Here is a 19,242-nt window from a genome sequence, read left to right as displayed (position 1 = left end):
GTGCTGTAGGTGTGACAGACGAATTTAAGGTAGAGGTGGGACTGCATCAGGGATCAGCCCTGAGCCCCTTCTTGTTTGCAGTGGTGATGGATAGGCTGACAGATGAGGTTAGACTGGAATCCCCATGGACCATTGTTAAATATATTGTAGAAGTTATAATTTATTTGCTTAGCTTGCATTAGTATTATGGACCATTTTGAGAAAGGAACATCTCTCGCCTTCAAGAAGATGACTCAGCAGGAATCATCAGAGAGAAGGACGTGGCCGGGACGTGGCAGGTGTTGGTCCCATGTTTTCACCTTGAAAACCTACCCTTAGTGTGTTGTGTCTTGTAGCTTAGTACGTTATGTCTTGTAAACTTAGAAACCTCCCTATTTTCAAATAAATGCAGGAGCGACGGGAGAGATTGTTTAGAGCGTATTGAGAGGCTGTAATCTGAACAATCTCCCATACGCCCTCCTCATGAGAAAAAGAAACCAGCGTCTTCATTCCTTTTGTGTCTATTTTTTATAATGTTGGGTAAGATAAATCCAACAACCATGATGTTTGCAGATGACATTGTGATCTGCAATGAAAGCAGGGAGCAGGTGGAGGAACAGTTAGAAAGATGGAGGCGTGCACTGCAAAGGAGAGGAATGAAGATTAGCTGAAGTAAAACAGAATATATGTGCATGAATGAGAGGGGTGGTGGGGGAAGAGTGAGGCCACAGGGAGAAGAGATAGCAAGGGTGGAGGACTTTAAATACTCTGGGTCAACCGTCCAGAGCAATTGTGAGTGTGGTCAGGAAGTGAAGAAACGGGTCCAAGCAGGTTGGAACGGGTGGAGGAAGGTGTCAGGTGTGTTATGTGACAGAAGAGTCTCTGCTAGGATGAAGGGCAAAGGTTATAAAACGGCAGTGAGGCCAGCCATGATGTACGGATTAGAGACAGTGGCACTGGAGAGACAACAGGAAGCAGAGCTGGAGGTGGCAGAAATGAAGATGTTGAGGTTTGCTCTCGGAGTGACCAGGTTGGATAAAATTAGAAATGAGCTCATTAGAGGGACAGCCAAGGTTTGATGTTTTGGAGACAGTTAGAGAGAGCAGACTTCGATGGTTTGGACACGTCCAGAGGAGAAATAGTGAGTATATTGGTAGAAGGATGATGAGGATGGAGCTGCCAGGCAAGAGCTAGAGGAAGACCAAAGAGAAGGTTGATGGATGTCGTGAGGGAGGACATGAGGGCAGTTGGTGTTCGAGAGGAGGATGCAGGAGATAGGCTTACATGGAAAAATATGACGCCCTGTGGCAACCCCTAAAGGGACAAGCCGAAGGGAAAATAAGAAGTTAGTTTTTTCCATCAGTGGTGGTAGTAAACCTTCAACCGCATGGTTTGTCAGGAACAGATTCTGTTTCGAGACATTGCGATAGCGTAAATTTTACTAGGCACTGGAGCAGTTTGACAACCATGAAGCCTTTATAAAGTGGCATTGAGCTGCAGTCGAAGACAGAACAACTTTTTTCCGGGGGCAATTTTGTCACAGGCAAGGGAGTGATATATAGTGGTGTCTTGAAATGAGTTGAATTTGTTCCATGACCCCGCTGGTAGCCCAACAAAAAAAAAAACTTGAAATACGTATAATTCTTGTTAGGTTAACAGTAGACTTCAACTGGGAGTGGCAATAAAGAGCTTTTAGCTCCTTTTCTGAATTGCTTATCTGGCAAACTGCTGCTTTTTGTGAAGCAAGTTGACTTTACTACCACCATTAAGTGCCCATCTCAAAATTTTGCTTGCAAGTAAAAAAAAGAAAATATTTTTTTAAATCGGCTGAACGACAGCCTAACTGGAAAAACTCATACGTCAAATCACTCGTATCTCAACTGATATACAGAGACTGAAATTGTTGCTATCTATACAGTTTCTTCACAACCTCAGAGGATGATCTACAACACAAATAACGGCCAACTATCTTTTCATTTTTACCACATTATTACGGTGATATATGCACTGTATACATATGTATGTCTTACAAATGTTTTATTGAGTCATAAAAGCTGTGAACTTTGAGCATAGGACACTGAGGTGATACAGCAACTCTGACGACGAATACGTTGACGTACAGTATACAAAAATACATGGGTGGGATGAAGTCAGACAGCTTTGTCGTCAATGTAGAATAATTAGTTGAAGTTGAAAACACGTGAATGTTTACATTTTAGAACAAGAAAAAAACTAAGGTCCTAACAGTCTAGCAAAACGGCAAGAGAGAACATTCAGATTTCTTTATGCAAGTGAATTCCATACATCAATAACAGTGATTAAAGTTAATATCTAGTGATTTACTCATTTCTGGAATTGCTATTTTATTTATGACATTGATCAACACACACTACTAATATTTTGAACCATGGAAATGAAAAAAGGAGCAGAATCTATTCAAGTATTGAGCATAACAAACATTTTATGGACAAGAGAAAGTGTTTATTTTGGCCCTCTGTGAAGAAAAAAAAATCCCCCCAAATAGATTTTCATCCATGATTGTAATTGTTCCTGAGAGGCTAAAATACAGGTCCACACACACACACAAACCAAGCTTTTAAGCTAACATCATGGTTACAAACTATGAAATGCTTAAAATTAAAAAAAGTTTAATTAAATGAGAGGTACATTCATTCTGTTTTACAAACATTGAGCAACTAAGACAAGCCATTAACGTTATGAAATTGCATTAATTGCCCAGCCCTTGGTGTTTGGTGCTATCAGACAATTGTTCTCAACCTGGGTCCGTGAGCCATAGCTTAGGGGTCCGAAAAATAATTGGAAATAAATTATTGTATTAGTAAGTGCATACCTAAATATGGGGAGTGCCAAGAAAACAAACATAAAAAACTAATTACTTCTGCCTACTTGAGCTTTGGGCCAATTAAAAGTTCTGATGTGATTGTGACATGGATCTGACATAACTGCATGAATAAAGTTTTTTTTATTTTTTTTTAAGTCATTATTATTACAGGAATGGCGGTACGGTGAGCGACTGGTTAGAGGGTCAGCCTCACAGTTCTGAGGACCCGGGTTCAATCCCCGGCCCCGCCTGTGTGGAGTTTGCATGTTCTCCCCGTGCCTGCGTGGGTTTTCTCCGGGCACTCAGGTTTCCTCCCACCTCCAGCACGCCCGCGACCCGAGTGAGGAGAAGCGGCTCAGAAAATGGATGGATGGATATTACAGGAATTGCATTTTTTTTTTCAAGAAAAGGGATATTTTTTCAAAAAATATAGTGCTATTTTTTAGAGAATAAAGGCATCATTTCCTGAATCAAAGGTGTATTTTTTAAATTCACTTGTTAAATTATAACTTCCTTTTTTGGAAAATATTTACTTTATTCTTCTGTCTGTCTTCAGAATCATTCAGTTTTCCCTACTCTGTATTCACTCTATAGGGATTTTTATATAAAACCCCAATTCCAATGAAGTTGGGACGTTGTGTTAAACATCAATAAGAACATAATACAATGATTTGCAAATCATGTTCAACCTATATTTAATTGAATACACTACAAAGACAAAATATTTAATGTTCAAACTGATAAACTTTATTGTTTTTAGCAAATAATCATTAACTTGGAATTTTATGGTTGCAACACGTTCCAAAAAAGCTGGGACTGGGACATGTTTACCACTGTGTTACATCACCTTTTCTTTTAACAACATTCAATAAACGTTTGGGAACTGAGGACACTAATTGTTGAAGCTTTGTCGATGCAATTCTTTCCCATTCTTGCTTGATGTACAGCTTCAGCTGTTCTACAGTCCGGGGTCTCCGTTGTCGTATTTTACGCTTCATAATGCACCACTCACTTTCAATGGGAGACAGGTCTGGACTGCAGGCAGGCCTGTCTCGTACCCGCACTTTTACTACGAAGCCACGCTGTTGTAACACGTGCATAATGTGGTTTGGCATTTTCTTGCTGAAATAAGCGGGGGCGTCCATGAAAAAGACGTTGCTTGGATGGCAGCATATGTTTCTCCAAAACCTGTGTGTACCTTTTCAGCATTAATGGTGCCTTCACAGATGTGTAAGTTACCCATGCCATTGGCACTAACACAGGCCCATACCATCACAGATGCTGGCTTTTCAACTTTGCGTCCATAACAGTCCGGATGGTTCTTTGGCCCGAAGGACACGACGTCCACAATTTCCAAAACCAATTTTAAATGTGGACTCGTCGGACCACAGAACACTTTTAAACTTTGCGTCAGTCCATCTTAAATAAGCTCGGGCGCAGAGAAGCCGGCAGCGTTTCTGGGTGTTGTTGATAAACGACTTTTGCTTTGCATAGTTGAGTTTCAAGTTGCACTTACGGCTGTAGCGCCGAACTGTATTTACTGGCATTGGTTTTCTGAAGTGTTCCTGAGCCCATGTGGCGATATCCTCTAGACATTGATGTCAGTTTTTGATGCAGTGCTGCCTGAGGGATCGAAGGTCACGGGCATTCAATGTTGGTTTTCGGCCTTGCCGCTTACATGCAGTGATTTCTCCAGATTCTCTGACCTTTTGATGATATTATGGACCATAGATGATTAAATCCTTAAATTCCTCGCAATTGTACGTTGAGGAACATTGTCCTTAAACTGTTTGACTATTTTCTCACGCACTTGTTCACAAAGAGGTGAACCTCGCCCCACTTTTGCGTGTGAATGACTGAGCAATTCAGGGAAGCTCCTTTTATACCCAATCATTGCACCCTACCTGTTCCCAATTAGCCTGTTCACCTGTGGGATGTTCAAAACAGATGTTTATTGAGCATTCCTCAACTTTCTCAGTCTTTTTTGCCACATGTCCAAGCTTTTTTGGAACCTGTTGCAACCATGAAATTCTAAGTTAATTATTATTTGCTAAAAACAAAGTTTATCAGTTTGATAATTAAAAATAGTGTCTTTGTGGTGTATTCAATTAAATATAGGTTGAACATGATTTGCAAATCATTGTATTCTGTTTTTATTTATGTTTAACACAATGTCCCAACTTGATTGGAATTGGGGTTGTAGTACGCAATATAGGTCACTCATTAGTAAAATGAAAAAAATGTTTTGGCGCACTACTCATGCGCGCTGTTAATTACATCATTGCTGTTGCACATTTAAAACGTAGCATACTGTATCAAAGTCAGCTGGTCAATGATCCATAACTGAAACAATACAAAAAAGCACTTATAAAAATGGTGAGCACTACTTACGTCAACATGTAGCGCCTCAACTTATTTCAACAGAATTGTTTCCCACCAAGATGCCACAAAATGGCAACGAAGCAATATTTTTATTCCTTTAGCCTGAGCACAAAAACAAATCTGCGAATATGTGAATTTGCAAATCCCAAACTGCGAATATACGGGTGTTGACTGTCATGGATAGGTAGTAATTCCGAACATACCCCTTCGACTTTTTATCACGACAAAAATACATCTTTACTCTTGTAAAGATAATGACTTTTTTTCTAGAGATTACAACTTTTGTTGCTCTGAAAAATCTGAATTTGTTATCATAACATTAAGATTTACTGTCCCCTCCAAAAGTATTGGAACAGCAAGGTCAATTCCTAGTGAAGACATTTGGGTTTTAGATCAAAAGATGAATATGAGACAAAAGTTTAAAATTCTAGCTTTTATTTCATGGTGTTTACATCTAGGTGTGTTAAACAACTCAGGACAGAGCACCTTATGTTTGAAACCACTCACTTTTCAAGTGAGCAAAAGTATTGGAACGTGACTGGTGGGTGTTTCTCGTTGCTCAGGTGTTGCCTTTTAGACTGATTACTTAGACATTAGTGCTTGTTTTTGGCTTTGGGTTTCACCTGTGAAAACTGAATTTGTTGTTAAGCAAACATGATGACCAGAGAGTTGTCTGTAGGAGAAAAGCCAACCATTTTGAAGCTGAGAGAAGAAAATCGATCAGAGGGCATCGGCAATACAACAATTTGGAATGTCCTGAAAAAGCAAGAAACTACTGCTGTACTGAGCAACAGACACCGAACAGGTTGGCCAAGGGTATCAACAGCAGTTGATGACAGAAACATTGTGAGAGCTGTAAAGAAACACCCAAAGACAGCAGTCAGTGACAGCACTGCCAACCTCCACAGGGCAGGGGTAAAGGTATCACAATCCACTGTTCGAAGAAGACTGAGAAAATAAATTTACAGGGCATACCACAAGATGCAAACCACTCATCAACAAAAAGAATCAGAAGGCCAGATTGGATTTTGCAAAGAAGTACAGAGATGAGGCACAAAGGTTTTGGAAGTTTTATGGACTGATGAGACCAAGAGTAACCTCTACCAAAGTGATGGAAAGACCAAAGTATGGCGAAAGAAAGGATCTGCTGATGAGCCAAAACACACAAGCTCGTCTGTGAAGCATGGTGGCGGTTATGTCATGGCTTGGGGTTGCATGGCTGCTTCTGGAACAGGCTCACTAGTCTTTATTGATGATAAAGACTTCAACAAAAGGTGCCCGTTCCTGAGTTGTTTAACACATCTAGCTGTAAATACAAAATAAAAGCTGGAATTCTTAACGTCTGTCTCATCTTCATCTTTTGATCTGATACCCAAATGTCTTCAGTATACATACAAAACAAAGGAATTGACCTTGTCATTTCCAATACTTTTGAGGGGACTGTATTTTCTCGAAAATAGGCAACTTTTTAATTCCAGTGTCATTTAGGGATAAAGTGAGTTCGGCTTTCTCGATGTTTTTGGAGGAACCTATCCTCCAAACTCATATCCAATATGAAAAATATTGCTTTAGCGCCATCTTGTGACATCTTTGGAACAAGGGACTCTGTTAAAGTGATGGGGAGGAGCTTCATTTAGTTGGTCTATAGTCTTGTCAAATAGAAATAAGTTGCGTTGCCACCATCTTGGTACTTTTGATTCAATTACTCGCAAATTTTCGTAATCATATAGTGGGCGTTCACTGTACACAAGGTGGTTATTTTTAATTGGCGCAAGGATTATGAAGGCATTGGGAAAAAATCTCCCCGGACCCAAAAAGTTTGAGAACCCCTGCTATAAGACACTTGTACTGGCCATAGCGCTGTCTCGGCTAATGCTTTCCTTGACTTCCACAGGCAGCGTCATGTAGAGGTGATCCTCCACTAGGAACTCATTCCTGAGCAGCCGGCGGCAGTTGCCAAGCTGTGCAGGCAGCCTTTCCAGACTGTTGCCCTTCAGCTCCAGATGATTGAGCTGAACCAGGTCGCCCACAGCCTCTGACAGTTCCCTAAGCTCGTTGTGGCCCAAGCACAGCACCCTCAGCTTGGTGCACTTGAACAGATTCTTGGGCAACGTCTCCAGCTTATTGGAAGTGATGTCCAGGTGCAGCAGGTCTAGCAGGATACCCACATCCGGCGGGAGCACCTGGATTAAGTTGTGGGCCACATCCAAGTATTGTAGTTTAGGTAGTCTGAACAATGCCGGTGGCAGGGACACCAGTTTATTGTGTGAGAGGTGGAGAGCCTCCAGAGACTTGCCCTGGACAATGGAGGAGGGGATTGCTGTGATTTGGTTGTACCACAATTTGAGACACGTCAGCCTCTTGAGGTGCTGGAAGCTGACGATCTCCTCTATGGTCCGGATGTTGTTGGACTTCAGATCAAGCTCCTGCAGGTTGAGCAAGCTGAAAATAGCGTGAGGAATCTTCTCCAGCTCACAACTGTGAAATTCCAGGACGATGAGGTTGGTCATTTTTTTCAGAGTATTCAGTCCGAATAGTTTTGTGCCGTCGTTGTGCACCACTAATCTAACCAGGTGGTGCGACACGTCTGTGATGTTGGTGGGCAATTTTGGGAGGTTGCTCTTCAGGTATAATGTCTTTAAATGCCGCAAGTCCCTCATGGATTCCAGACCGACCATCCTGTTATTTTCAGAGCTCAAATTCCCGATGATGTAAAGCTCTCGCAAATTCCTCAGCAAGAAGACCCACGTCGGGATCTCGGCAACATCAGTAAAACTGATGTGAAGGCTGTGGAGATGGTCGCGGAGGAAGGCAAAACCCGTCTGCTCCACTTTGGCGGGACACTCGTAGAGGTGCAGCTCCCTCAGACTGGTCATCTGAGAGACGTTAGCAGTAAATCTGACCTCGGGAATCTTCTCTAGCTTGAGCACCTCCAAGTCGGTGAGGTCGAAGACCACGTTTGGTAGACCAAAGAGATTCTTAAGGTGCAGCTCCTGCTGGTCTTGTGCATTACGGGTCACGCACTTCCTCGCTTTTTTGAAGTTCCACTCGTGATTGAGGCTAATCTCCCTTAGCTTGTTCTCGCTCACCTCAGACAGGAAGACACCAAAGCGCTTGGAATATAGTTGGTCGTATTGGTCAACCATGTGTAAGAGGAATGCAAAGTCATTTTTGACATCTGGAATGTCACTAAAGCTACTCTCTTCTCTGACTTTCTCAAAGGAATACTCCTTCAAAGGTCCTCGAAATACCCAAAAGAGGGAGTAAAGACATACCATCCCATACATTATCATCAGAGCTATGTAGCAAATAAGCACCTTGTCCAACATGAAAGCCATGTTATGCGTACAAAAGAACTTCCCATACCCTACCAACGCTTTGACATCAGTCTCACAGATGTGTATAAAATTAATTTTAACCAAAAAGCTCGAGGTGTAGGAGAGCATTGAAATAAATGTGGCCGTTTTGAAAATGGTCTGAGCTGCGTAAAACCTGTAGATGAAATCGTTGTCCTCCACGTGAGCTCGGAACTTCCGCACTTTCTCAAACAGGGCTTTGGCCTGCTCCCCGTCCTTTTTATCCAATATGGGCATACTGGCCGTCGGTGCTTCGGCAATGGGCATATCTGCAGAGACCACACCTTCAAGCATAGGGGAGGTTAAGGTGGAACTGGAACCTTCCTCCTTCCCCTCTAAAGACACCTTCTTAAGTGCAAAAGAGGTACCGCTCAACCTCTGCTTGTTCTCCTCAGAGTCTTCGCAGGCCGTTTCAGACACCGCCTTAGTAGTCCAAGGAGACTCGAAACATCGACACAGAATGGAAACAAAGTGTTCTATTTTAGAGCTCGTCTTGGGAAATTTGAACCAGAAATTGCTGCTAACCATAAGGATAACAGTGTTGATCAGGATGAGGTAGGGGAAGAATTTGGAATACCAGGGCAAGACAAGGTGATAACACATTTGGTTGATAAACACATACTGCTGAAAGTCCAAATTTGTCTTGATTCCCGGTGCTTGATGCTGATTAGTGCATTTCTCGCCTCCCTTAGCCATCGCAGCAGCTACTTCCTGCGCAGTATGTGTGGGGTAGGAGTAATTTCCAGAGTTCTCCTGTGATTCCTCCATGAAAGGAAGGCAAGCTACCTGGTCCTTGGTGATCTGCATAGTCATGGCGAATAGTGCCAACATCAGCATGACCAGGCTCAGGTAGTCCATGAAGACATCCCACCATGGCTTCAAGATGCGGTATGTTGGATGGACGTCATTCAAGGAGGCAAACTCGGTGACTGTGAACATTACTGCAACAGGAAGGAGAATCAGTGAATCACGTATTAGTATTAGAACAACTGATTATTTAAGAAAATATTACATTGTATGATTATTTAAGAAAATATTACATTGTATGATATAGTGGTCAAAGTTTACTAAAAAAAAAAATAAAATGCTTCCGTTCTCTGATTTAAATGTAATTAGCTTTCCTGTGGAAGTCAAATATGGTCCAAAATGCCTCATTTGAAGTAGAGCCTTTATTTTGACAACAAACATTTGAACATATAACGTCAAACTTCTTATAACCTAGGCCATCTTTATGTAGAGCAACATTTTTTTTGAGTTCTTTGCCTTGAGACATTAAACTTTCAGTGACTGGTATGAGAGTCTGAGAGCATTAACACCAAATTTGACATACCTGCTCCCCAGTCACACCTCAAACCTAACGAATATATGCCTGTGACAATTGTCTACACTGAAAAAAAGTACCAGTACTTAATTCGATCATCGCCTAGGTTATTTTATCATACATTAAAAATATTTATTATTAGTGATAATATACTTAATATAACCTGACCCCGTTTTCAAATTTAAAAAAAATTTTGGGGAAAGTGATGTAATGTTAATGTGTAGATGTACTTATAATTTTGTTTTATATTTTTATTTCCTGGAGGCACCGTGGACGACTGGTTAGCACATCTACCTCACAATTCTGAGGACCGGGGTTCAAATCCCAGCCCCGCCTGTCTGGAGTTTGCATGTTCTCCCCGTGCCAGCGTGGGTTTTCTCCAGGCGTGATAGGTTGATTGAAGACTCTAAATTAATAGGTGTGAATGTGAGTGTGAATGGTTGTTTGTGTATATGTGCCCTGTGATTGGCTGGCGACCAGTTCAGGGTGTACCCTGCCTTTCGCCCGAAGATAACTGGGATAGGTTCCAGCACGCCCGCGACCCTATTGAGGTACAGAAAATGGAAGGATAGATGGATTTTTATTTCTAATTCCTAATAACAACATATACCTGTACCACATCTACACAAGTAGCAGCTTATTAAAACAACAATGCTTTATACAAATACTGTACATTAAATTAATATGGAAAAAAAATTATTGGCATGCTTCCTTGGCCCTGGACCACATTTCCAGTCTCTTAAATGGCGGTTGAGAATGTTACTTTTCTGCTTTTTGAGTAAGCCAGCATCCTAAAACAAATTGTTGACAACCTAGGAGGTTGCGCTGTATTTACTTTTGAGCGTAGCAGTTTAGACAAAGCTGAGTGATGTTCTATGTGAAGTTGTGTGAACAATCCCCTCTGAAAATTTATGTTTACCACTGGATATAATTGCCTTGTGAAATGCTATGTTACGGTCCAACATGAATAATCCTTCCTGTTCAGCATGCCTCTCTTTTTGTCAAGCCTAAAGCAGGTCAGAAAGTTAAACCTGTTAAATCCACAGGCGCTTTCCAAAAAGGTGCTAAAACTCAATTACTCAGACTGCATTTACAAGGTGTTAATGTGTAACCTATTCACACTCCCGAACATGTCTGTTATAATTCTGTAAAAGTTTAATTAATATAGTGGCACATTGACTTATGAGTTTAATTCATCCACTGACCAAACTTGCAACTCAATTTACTCATATTACAAATCAATCTGAAATTTATTGCAAAGCCATTAATTGGTTCTAGCCCCCCCAAAATATAATTTTTTTTTTTTTTATTATGTAGGTGTTTTTAATAAAGAAAACTAGCATTGTATGGTATAAAACTTAATCAAAAATAATAAAAGAGAAATGTGAAAAACTGGTTTTATAAAGTGTAATTAAGGTATGTACTGTGGCATCCATGTGTTGGATTTGTGCTCATAAGGGGCATGGCCTAGTGAGTGGCGGTAGGAGTTGGTAGTTGGGTTTGTCTGGTTAGTCTGTGTGTGATCGTCTGGGTGTGAGTTGTGGCCGACAGCAGCTCCTTGCACGTGTTCACATTTTGTACAGTTGAAACCAAATGTTTACATAAACTATATAAAAAGACATGCTTGTTTTTCTCACTGTCTGACATGAAATCAGTGGTCCTGTGGTCTGACAAAACTAAAATGTAACTGTTTGGCCATCATGAGCGTAGTTATGTTTGGAGGAAAGCTTGTAAGCCTGAGACCACCATCACAACTTTAAAATACAAGGGTGGCAGCATCATGTGAGGTTGTTCGCCAAAGGAGGGACTGGTGCACTTCACAAAATAGAGGGCATCATGAGGAAAGAATATTGTGTGGAATGGAAATACTGAAGCAACATCTCAAGACCTCAGCCAGGAAGTTAAAGCTTGGGCGCAAACGAGTCTTCCAAATGGACAATGACTTGAAACATACAACCAAACTGGTTACGGAGTGGCTTAAAGATAACAAAGTCAATGTTTTGAAGCGGCCATCGCAAAGGCCTACTTCTCAGTCCTATTAAAAATGTATGGGCAGACCTTTGCATGTACGAGCATGACGGCCAACAAACTTGTCTCAGCTACACCAGATCTGTCAAGAGGAATGGGCCAAAATTCCTGCCAACTGTTGTGAAAGGATAACCAAAACATTTGACTGAAGTCATACAGTTTAAAGGCAATGGCAGAAAATACTAATGAACTTCTGACTTCGACGAAAGTCGTGAAACATTGTCTAAAATAAACTCTCATTATTCTGTTATTTAGCTAATAGAAATCATTTTGGTAATCCTACTTGAGCTAAAACAGGAAAGGTTTAGTCTGATGTCTCGCCTCGGGATCCCCCCGGAAGAGCTGGATGAAGTAGCTGGGGAGAGGGAAGTCTGGGCTTCCCTGCTAAAGCTATTGCCCCCTGACCCGACCTCGGACAAGCGGAAGAAAATGGATGGATAGATGGATGGTTTAGTCTGATTTCATGTCAGACAGTGAGTTTTACATAGCGAATGTAAACTTCTGGTTTCAACTGGATTTGTGTGTTTTGACTGTTCAATAAATCCTGTAGCTGTGTCTCTCCTTGCCCAAATGCGAGGGCATTTCAGTACCTTAACTGCGTCATTTTCTTATTCACTCAGACAGCAGCGTATCTGAAGTTCGCTCATATCTCAGATTTTGGCTCACAACACACACACATTTTTTTTTAAATAAATGTTCTTTTTTAAAAAAAAATAAATTCATAAATAAATAAACCAAGCGAAAGCTTGTAACTTGAAAAATTTGAGGCACTCGTAAATCAACTCAAGCCCAGACAGTCACATGCAAACTAACCCGACTCCAGCTCCAGATGCCATTCCTAGGTCACGCCCCTTAAAGGCACATACACGGTCAACAGTCAAATACTACAGTATGTACAGTCAAATACTACAGTATGTACAGTGATTGCACTTTATTTGACTAGTTTATTTCTTTAGACTCGCTTTTACTATGATTTGTTATTATTTTTACAGACAGATTGAAAGTCAGCGTAACCTAGCAGCCCTTTAAACGAAACACTCAAAGGTGGCTACATCGTGTACCTGTATCTGCAATGTTAATGTTCACCAAAATCAGTAAAAGCCAATAATTATGTCCGATATTTATCTGCAGCGTGCAACAGTTGAATTTTATAAATAAAAATCCACGCTTATGCGATGCAACTATAGTGTTTGCAAGCTTAACAAGCGGGTAAAAGGGTTTAAATTTAATAAATTGTGAACAAGACGGAAACAATGTCACATACCCCCATTGGTTAGTTTAGTGGTGACGTTGGAAAAACGTTGCAATGTGGTACTCAAGTACGCTAAAATATGACGTCACGCAACACTTTCATTAATGACGACGATACGCACACACGTAATTCTTTGTCTAGTCCATTACGGGACGGAGAGATGCAACGTGGATGTTTGTAGATCGTCACCATTATGAGCTCGATATTTGTTTAACAACACCTCTTCTTTTTTGAGGGGGAACAAGTGGTAAAAACGGCATTCATTTCCAGTATCTTTTTTTTTTGTGGTTTCCATACTTGATTGTGACGTCATATATACCGATATACTATGTAATGTAATGTTTGAAGGGGACAAACAAGATACTTATTAACCAACACGGAGTAATGATTTTATATTATATATCACTTACTGTCAGTGTGGCGTTAACGGACCCCAGTTATTTCTTCTTCAGCCCGCGTTCCACATTTCCCCGATGCCGCGGTTTACAACACGACATATGTTAGTTGAGGGTTGCGACTACATCCTTAAAATGTGTGCCCTCCGCTAAGCAGAACCTGGTGGAAGCCTTTTGTTCGCGCACAACCCGCGCGGAAGAACAAGAGAAGAGAAGCGAAGCACTTCGATCGGTGAAGGAGAGACTCGAGAGGCTGATCCAACATGGGGCCGCTGTTGTGCTTTCCTCGTTTCTGATTGGACGATGAGAGGAAGACTACTTCCTGACACCGCCTCCTTCCCACAGATATGAAAAGGTAGCTACGACACGTCGCTTTCGTGTTGCGTGCTTACTATGACGCTAAAAGCTAGGGAGGTCAAAGTCGTCAGCGCATTTTATTTGTGCGGACCGAAAGAAAACCAAAACAACAGGGATGCCGGCATGTAGTGCATACGGTTGCACGCAACGCTGTACAATCACAACAAGGGAAGTGGGAATAACCTTTCACAGGCAAAAATATTTTTATTCATTTAAAATATATATATATTGATAGCACACGAGTTACGACTTAATTTTAACGTGCATGCATTGCCTTTGATGGGAACGTCGTCCGTCCCAGCATGGCCGTACGCAGGCACGTTTTTTAGCTGGGCTGCTATAGCGCACTCTCTGTTGCAACCAGCTACATAATGTATGTATGTTTATCCTATGCTGCGTTCAAGGCACAACGGAGAAAAGGGTGTCAGATTAGACAGTCCAGCGTTTCCTAACCTTTATTAACCCGAGAGAGGCACGTGTATTACATTAGAAACATATCACGACACACCACGTCACAAAAAAACATTCCTTTTCAATAGTTTGGGGTCACTTATAAATGTCCTTATTTTTGGGAAAGAAAAACAGTGGTGGCAGCGGTGCCTTGAGATACGACTTTAATTTGTTCCATGACCATGCTGGTTACTCATAACGGTTGTATTTCAAATCATCTTTCCCCATTGAAATGAATGGCAATGCCATAAATCCGTTCCAGCCTCCCCAAAAACATAAAAAAAAAAAAAAAGTAATGTGTTTATTTAACGAGGACTAATAGCACTCTATAATATTGTACTTTATAAAAACATAATCACATAATTAAACCGAATGTAAAGAATTGAATAGTTTTTCTCACACTTTGCTTAAAAAAATTGGACATTTGTGCTGCTCCTTCTGGTGTACGTGTCTTGGCCACCGGGGGGCAGTATAATACATACATACAGATATACAGAGACTTTGCAGTCCTGAGTAAGGCTCACTAATTTTAGGCATCCTTTACACAGGATGAAGAAAACATGCCTGTGAGTATTGTTGTATTATCTTTCTGCATGTGTTGCTTCACTGTTTGTGTTCAAATATCCGTTGTTAAAGGGTTATAACACTGCCACAAAAATGCTAAATGCTACTTGATTGCCCATCTATGGCGGTTCCCATTATATGTTATTAGCATTAAGCTAGGTAAGGCTCTGTGGTTGTTTTAAATACACAATGTGAAATTGTCTTTGTTTTAACTCATTCACTGCCAGTCCCCCATGTTAACCTGGATATTTGAATTCAGCAGCCATCAATGGCAGTGAATTTAATAAACAATAAACAGCTTGAAGCCTATTTTTTTGAAGAACTATTCCCTATCTGCCAAACAGCTGCTTATTGCGAAGTGAGTTGAATCACTGCCACCATAAAGCACTCGTATCTCAAGTTTGCGCTCGCAAGTCCAAGAAAAAAAATTGGCCGAACGACAGCTTGAATCTCGAAAAACTTGAACTTTCTGGATCTACCTAAAATGCACTATAACCTTTACAGGTGAACATAATTATACCTTCTCAAAACTTTTCAATGCACATATCCAACTGTTCAATGTTTCACAACGTTTTGCATAACTTCAATGGCAAAATTCACAATGGGTTTGAGCCATGAATGGCCCAATACATTTCCTGTTTCAATTAGAATTGGTATTTAATCAGCCTTCAACATTCTGTTCACATTTTGACATGAGACCAAAATGACACCTAACAAATGATCAACGGTACTTTGCCAGTGTGAGGCTTCAAACAGGAATTGTCTTCTGACCTTAGAGTCAGCTGGTTGCAACACAGAGACTAGAAGAGTCACAGAAAGGCATAAAATTGGAGATCCTTGGAAAGGTTCATGGATCAAACACCTGTTGTGAATTTTTCTGTGCTTTTCAATAAAAATTTGGGACAGTACTAAGTGTATCCAAATGATGAGTTTCTTTTTATCATTTTTATGATATGATTTTAGGATTTTCTTGATTCTTTTCAGCTGCATCCCTATGTATTCTACTGTATGTCTGTCTTTTAGTAAAAGTACTCTTTACACAAAAGTCAGTAAGATCATGCATCATTTCCAAAATCAAAGTTTAAATGTTAAATTAATATGGGTCTTTTATTTTCCAGGTTTAAAAAAAATGCCATTGAGATCTTAAATAAGACTATATTTAAATCAGGCTGCTACCGAAGATACTATTTTAGATATATTTTTCATACAAAACCTCTCCGTGCAAATGTTGATAATTTTAACGATTATTCTCTTGGACCTGACTCCAACACTGGTTTGATTCTTTTCAGCTGTTTCACTATGTATCAATGTCTGTCTTTTAGTTGAAGGACTGTAGTGTACAGGTATACTCAACAGTCAGTAGGACCCAAAATTCATGCGTCATTTCCAGACGATGCATCCGGCAGAGGATGTCTCTTAGTTGCTCCCCATACAGGTTTCAACCGGTCTTGGGCTGCTGGCTGCTGTTTGCCGGCACTCTGTTCTCACGGTACTCATGTACAGTACTTAGAAGGGGTGGGTTTATAAAAGAGGGGAAAGAAAGCAAGCGGAGTGTGTTATGCCATGAGTCTGTGTTAAAAAAATCAAATATGGAAGTGCTGCATGATGACAAATGCAGATTTGTTCTAAAAACAGTACATTAGCTTATTTTTGTGAGCTTGAGAAGACTCCAGAAGTCATTATGTGTGCGGTGTATTAGATCTACTCATGGGAACAGATGTTTGTTGTGAATTGAGTTGTGTGCTGAAACGAGTGAATAATCTTAACTGCAGAGAGTGAAAACGCCTTGCAACTGAATTGTTGGATTTTTTTTTGCCATAGAATAAAAATTAAGAATTTCTTTTTTAATAAATGCATTACATTTATGTAACACATTTATATTATTGTCAGTGTAACAGCTACAACAAAAGTAAAGGTATATTATACTTCTAAAGAAGTATAATATACAGTATGCATAGTTATTTCATACGGATGAGGATGATAATGGGGATACATTGGTGCCTTGAGATACGAGTGACCCGAGATACGAGTCGTTACAGTCAAGAGTCTGTGGTCTGACACATCCATTTATACAGTAATTACTTTGGCAATAATCCTCACGATTATATCCATCCATCCATCCATTTTCTGAGCCGCTTCTCCTCACTAGGGTCGCGGGCATGCTGGAGCCTATCCCAGCTGTCATCGGGCAGGAGGCGGGGTACACCCTGAACTGGTTGCCAGCCAATCGCAGGGCACATCGAAACAAACAACCATTCGCACTCACAGTCATGCCTACGGGCAATTTAGAGTCTCCAATTAATGCATGTTTTTTGGGATGTGGGAGGAAACCGGAGTGCCCGGAGAAAACCCACGCAGGCACGGGGAGAACATGCAAACTCCACACAGGCGGGGACGGGGATTGAACCCCGCACCTCAGAACTGTGAGGCTGACGCTCTAACCAGTCGGCCACCGTGCCGCTCACGATTATATATTGGATAGTATTTCAGTGAAATTTTGGTGGCTTTCCAATTTGGAGCAAGCATTTCCAATTTCCAATTGTTAAAGCTTCTTTATACTCGCACGGGCGGCGACCGCGCCGACGTCACTGCTGCTATCCCACACGCAGTTTGCCTTTATACTCACGCGCTGTTTTGAAAAAGTGCTGCAGTTCACCTCCAAGTCGGGGGCGTCGCTACGGCTGATATTGGCTCGGACACCACATGGTGGAGTTTCCTCTGCATTTTATGGCCAATTCCGGTAGCCGTTTTTACTTTCCGAAACACGGAACAAAGCAACAGCAATGGCGACTGTGGAACAATGTCTGCTAGTACAAATGGACCTAGATGACCACAGATGCGTTTTAACTGTATTGCAAAATCGATCAAGAAGGCGGCGGCGTAGGTGGTATGTGCGTTTACTGTAGATACATATGGCCTAACAGGAGGGATCTGTTCGTGAGATGGATGGATAAATCAAATTCATGAAGTACTTTTCATTGAAAGGAAAATCTGAAAGGTCTGCGTCGATGAAATCAGTAAAACCACAAATTAACAGGAAAATAATATTAAATTAATTATTATTAGCAGTGGAGGGAAGTAAGTGGACTTAAGTAGATTTCAGGTACCAATATCTGTACTTGAACAGATGTCTACTTTCTACTTCTTAGTCAAAATAGGCTCAATACTTGTTTTTTTCCCCCAACTTCCGCGAATGACAAATAAAGAAAGGAAAGTCAACCATGGTTGAGATATTGATTTTGTGTTTGATGTTTTAAACTCCTAGAATTATTTGTGGTGAATCCGTTGTCACCTGCCAGCCAACCACCAGCTTCTACCATTAAAATAATATCTCTAATCTGATTTATTGTGATCTTGGGGACTTATAGGGGGGACATGACTGCAGTGACGTGGAAGAACGTGAACCAGGGAGCATTGAAGACTGGCAAGATAGTCACATTCCATGGCCTTATTTTAGAAGAGTGTTTGATGTTTTAAACACCTAGAATTATTTGTGGTGAATGCTTTGTCTCCTGCCAGCCTACCACCAGCTTCTACCGTTAAAATAATATCGCACTAATCTGAAGAAAAAAAAACACAGGTAAGGTGTATTTTGACAGAAAAACAAACAAAACACTTGAAACAGTGTTAAATTTACAATAATTTCGAAAATGCAAACTTAAACTACAAATGTTACAAGAATCATATTTTCCCATAGAATTTAAAGATAACTAGTATAAACGAGGGCCGGACTGATGGATTTTGTTTTTAGGCCGATGTCTAGTCAGATATTTGGCAATACAAATTTGGATAACCAATTTGGTTGGCCAATTAATTTAAAAATCTATAATAAATAAAGCATCTTATTTTTGGGTATCCTACAGTATATATCCCGATATAGCATTTTTCTCTAAAAGTATGTGAAATTAATGGCAATTTTCCATTCATTCCATTCCATTCATAAAGAACATACAAAACAAATATCCAGTGGCCCAAAAAAAATCCTGTGAAGCCACGCAGTTCCCAGACTACATTGCGCCATGTGTGTTTATTTTACTAATAATTCATTGAATACATGCCTTATTTAACTGTCACATTTATGGATTATGTTGCACTGTGTTCTTTCTGAAACTGGGACTTTATGTTGTATGTGATATAGTGACCTCCAGGTCAATTCCGCGGTACAATTTGTAAAGCCCAACAGGGAATAGACTTAAAATCAAGAATTCACAAGTAACAATATCTTTGTACAATTCTAGCTGAGTGTTCATCATTGGTAACATTGATGCTATTATTGTTTTACTTATAGTTTCCTGTATAGTAGTTACAATGCCATT

The 19,242-nt window shown here is 40.5% G+C and overlaps 1 protein-coding gene and 1 long non-coding RNA gene across 2 annotated transcripts; one reads left to right on the top strand and one right to left on the bottom strand.

Moving 5' to 3' along the window:
- Positions 1-1,999: 1,999 nt before the first annotated feature.
- Positions 2,000-13,830, bottom strand: lrrc8da (leucine rich repeat containing 8 VRAC subunit Da). Its single transcript, XM_061798409.1, has 2 exons — positions 13,571-13,830; positions 2,000-9,500 (listed from the first exon to the last, which is right to left on the bottom strand). Exon 2 carries the CDS (start codon positions 9,496-9,498, stop codon positions 7,036-7,038), a length of 2,463 nt encoding a protein of 820 aa, XP_061654393.1. The 5' UTR covers positions 9,499-9,500; positions 13,571-13,830; the 3' UTR covers positions 2,000-7,035.
- On the top strand, positions 13,226-18,644 carry LOC133489387 (uncharacterized). Its single transcript, XR_009791885.1, has 3 exons — positions 13,226-13,407; positions 13,713-13,910; positions 18,295-18,644. It is a non-coding gene; the product is annotated as an uncharacterized LOC133489387 (long non-coding RNA).
- Positions 18,645-19,242: the final 598 nt, after the last annotated feature.

This window comes from Phyllopteryx taeniolatus, chromosome 14 (assembly GCF_024500385.1).
Source record: "Phyllopteryx taeniolatus isolate TA_2022b chromosome 14, UOR_Ptae_1.2, whole genome shotgun sequence".
NCBI lineage: Eukaryota > Metazoa > Chordata > Actinopteri > Syngnathiformes > Syngnathidae > Phyllopteryx > Phyllopteryx taeniolatus.
The sequence above is the reverse complement of the archived record's forward strand: the minus strand, read 5'-3'. Positions and strand labels throughout refer to the sequence as shown.

Coding starts and splice junctions, on each gene's coding strand:
- lrrc8da (XM_061798409.1), bottom strand. CDS start 9,498: ATGTTCACAGTCACCGAGTTTGCCTCCTTGAATGACGTCCATCCAACA.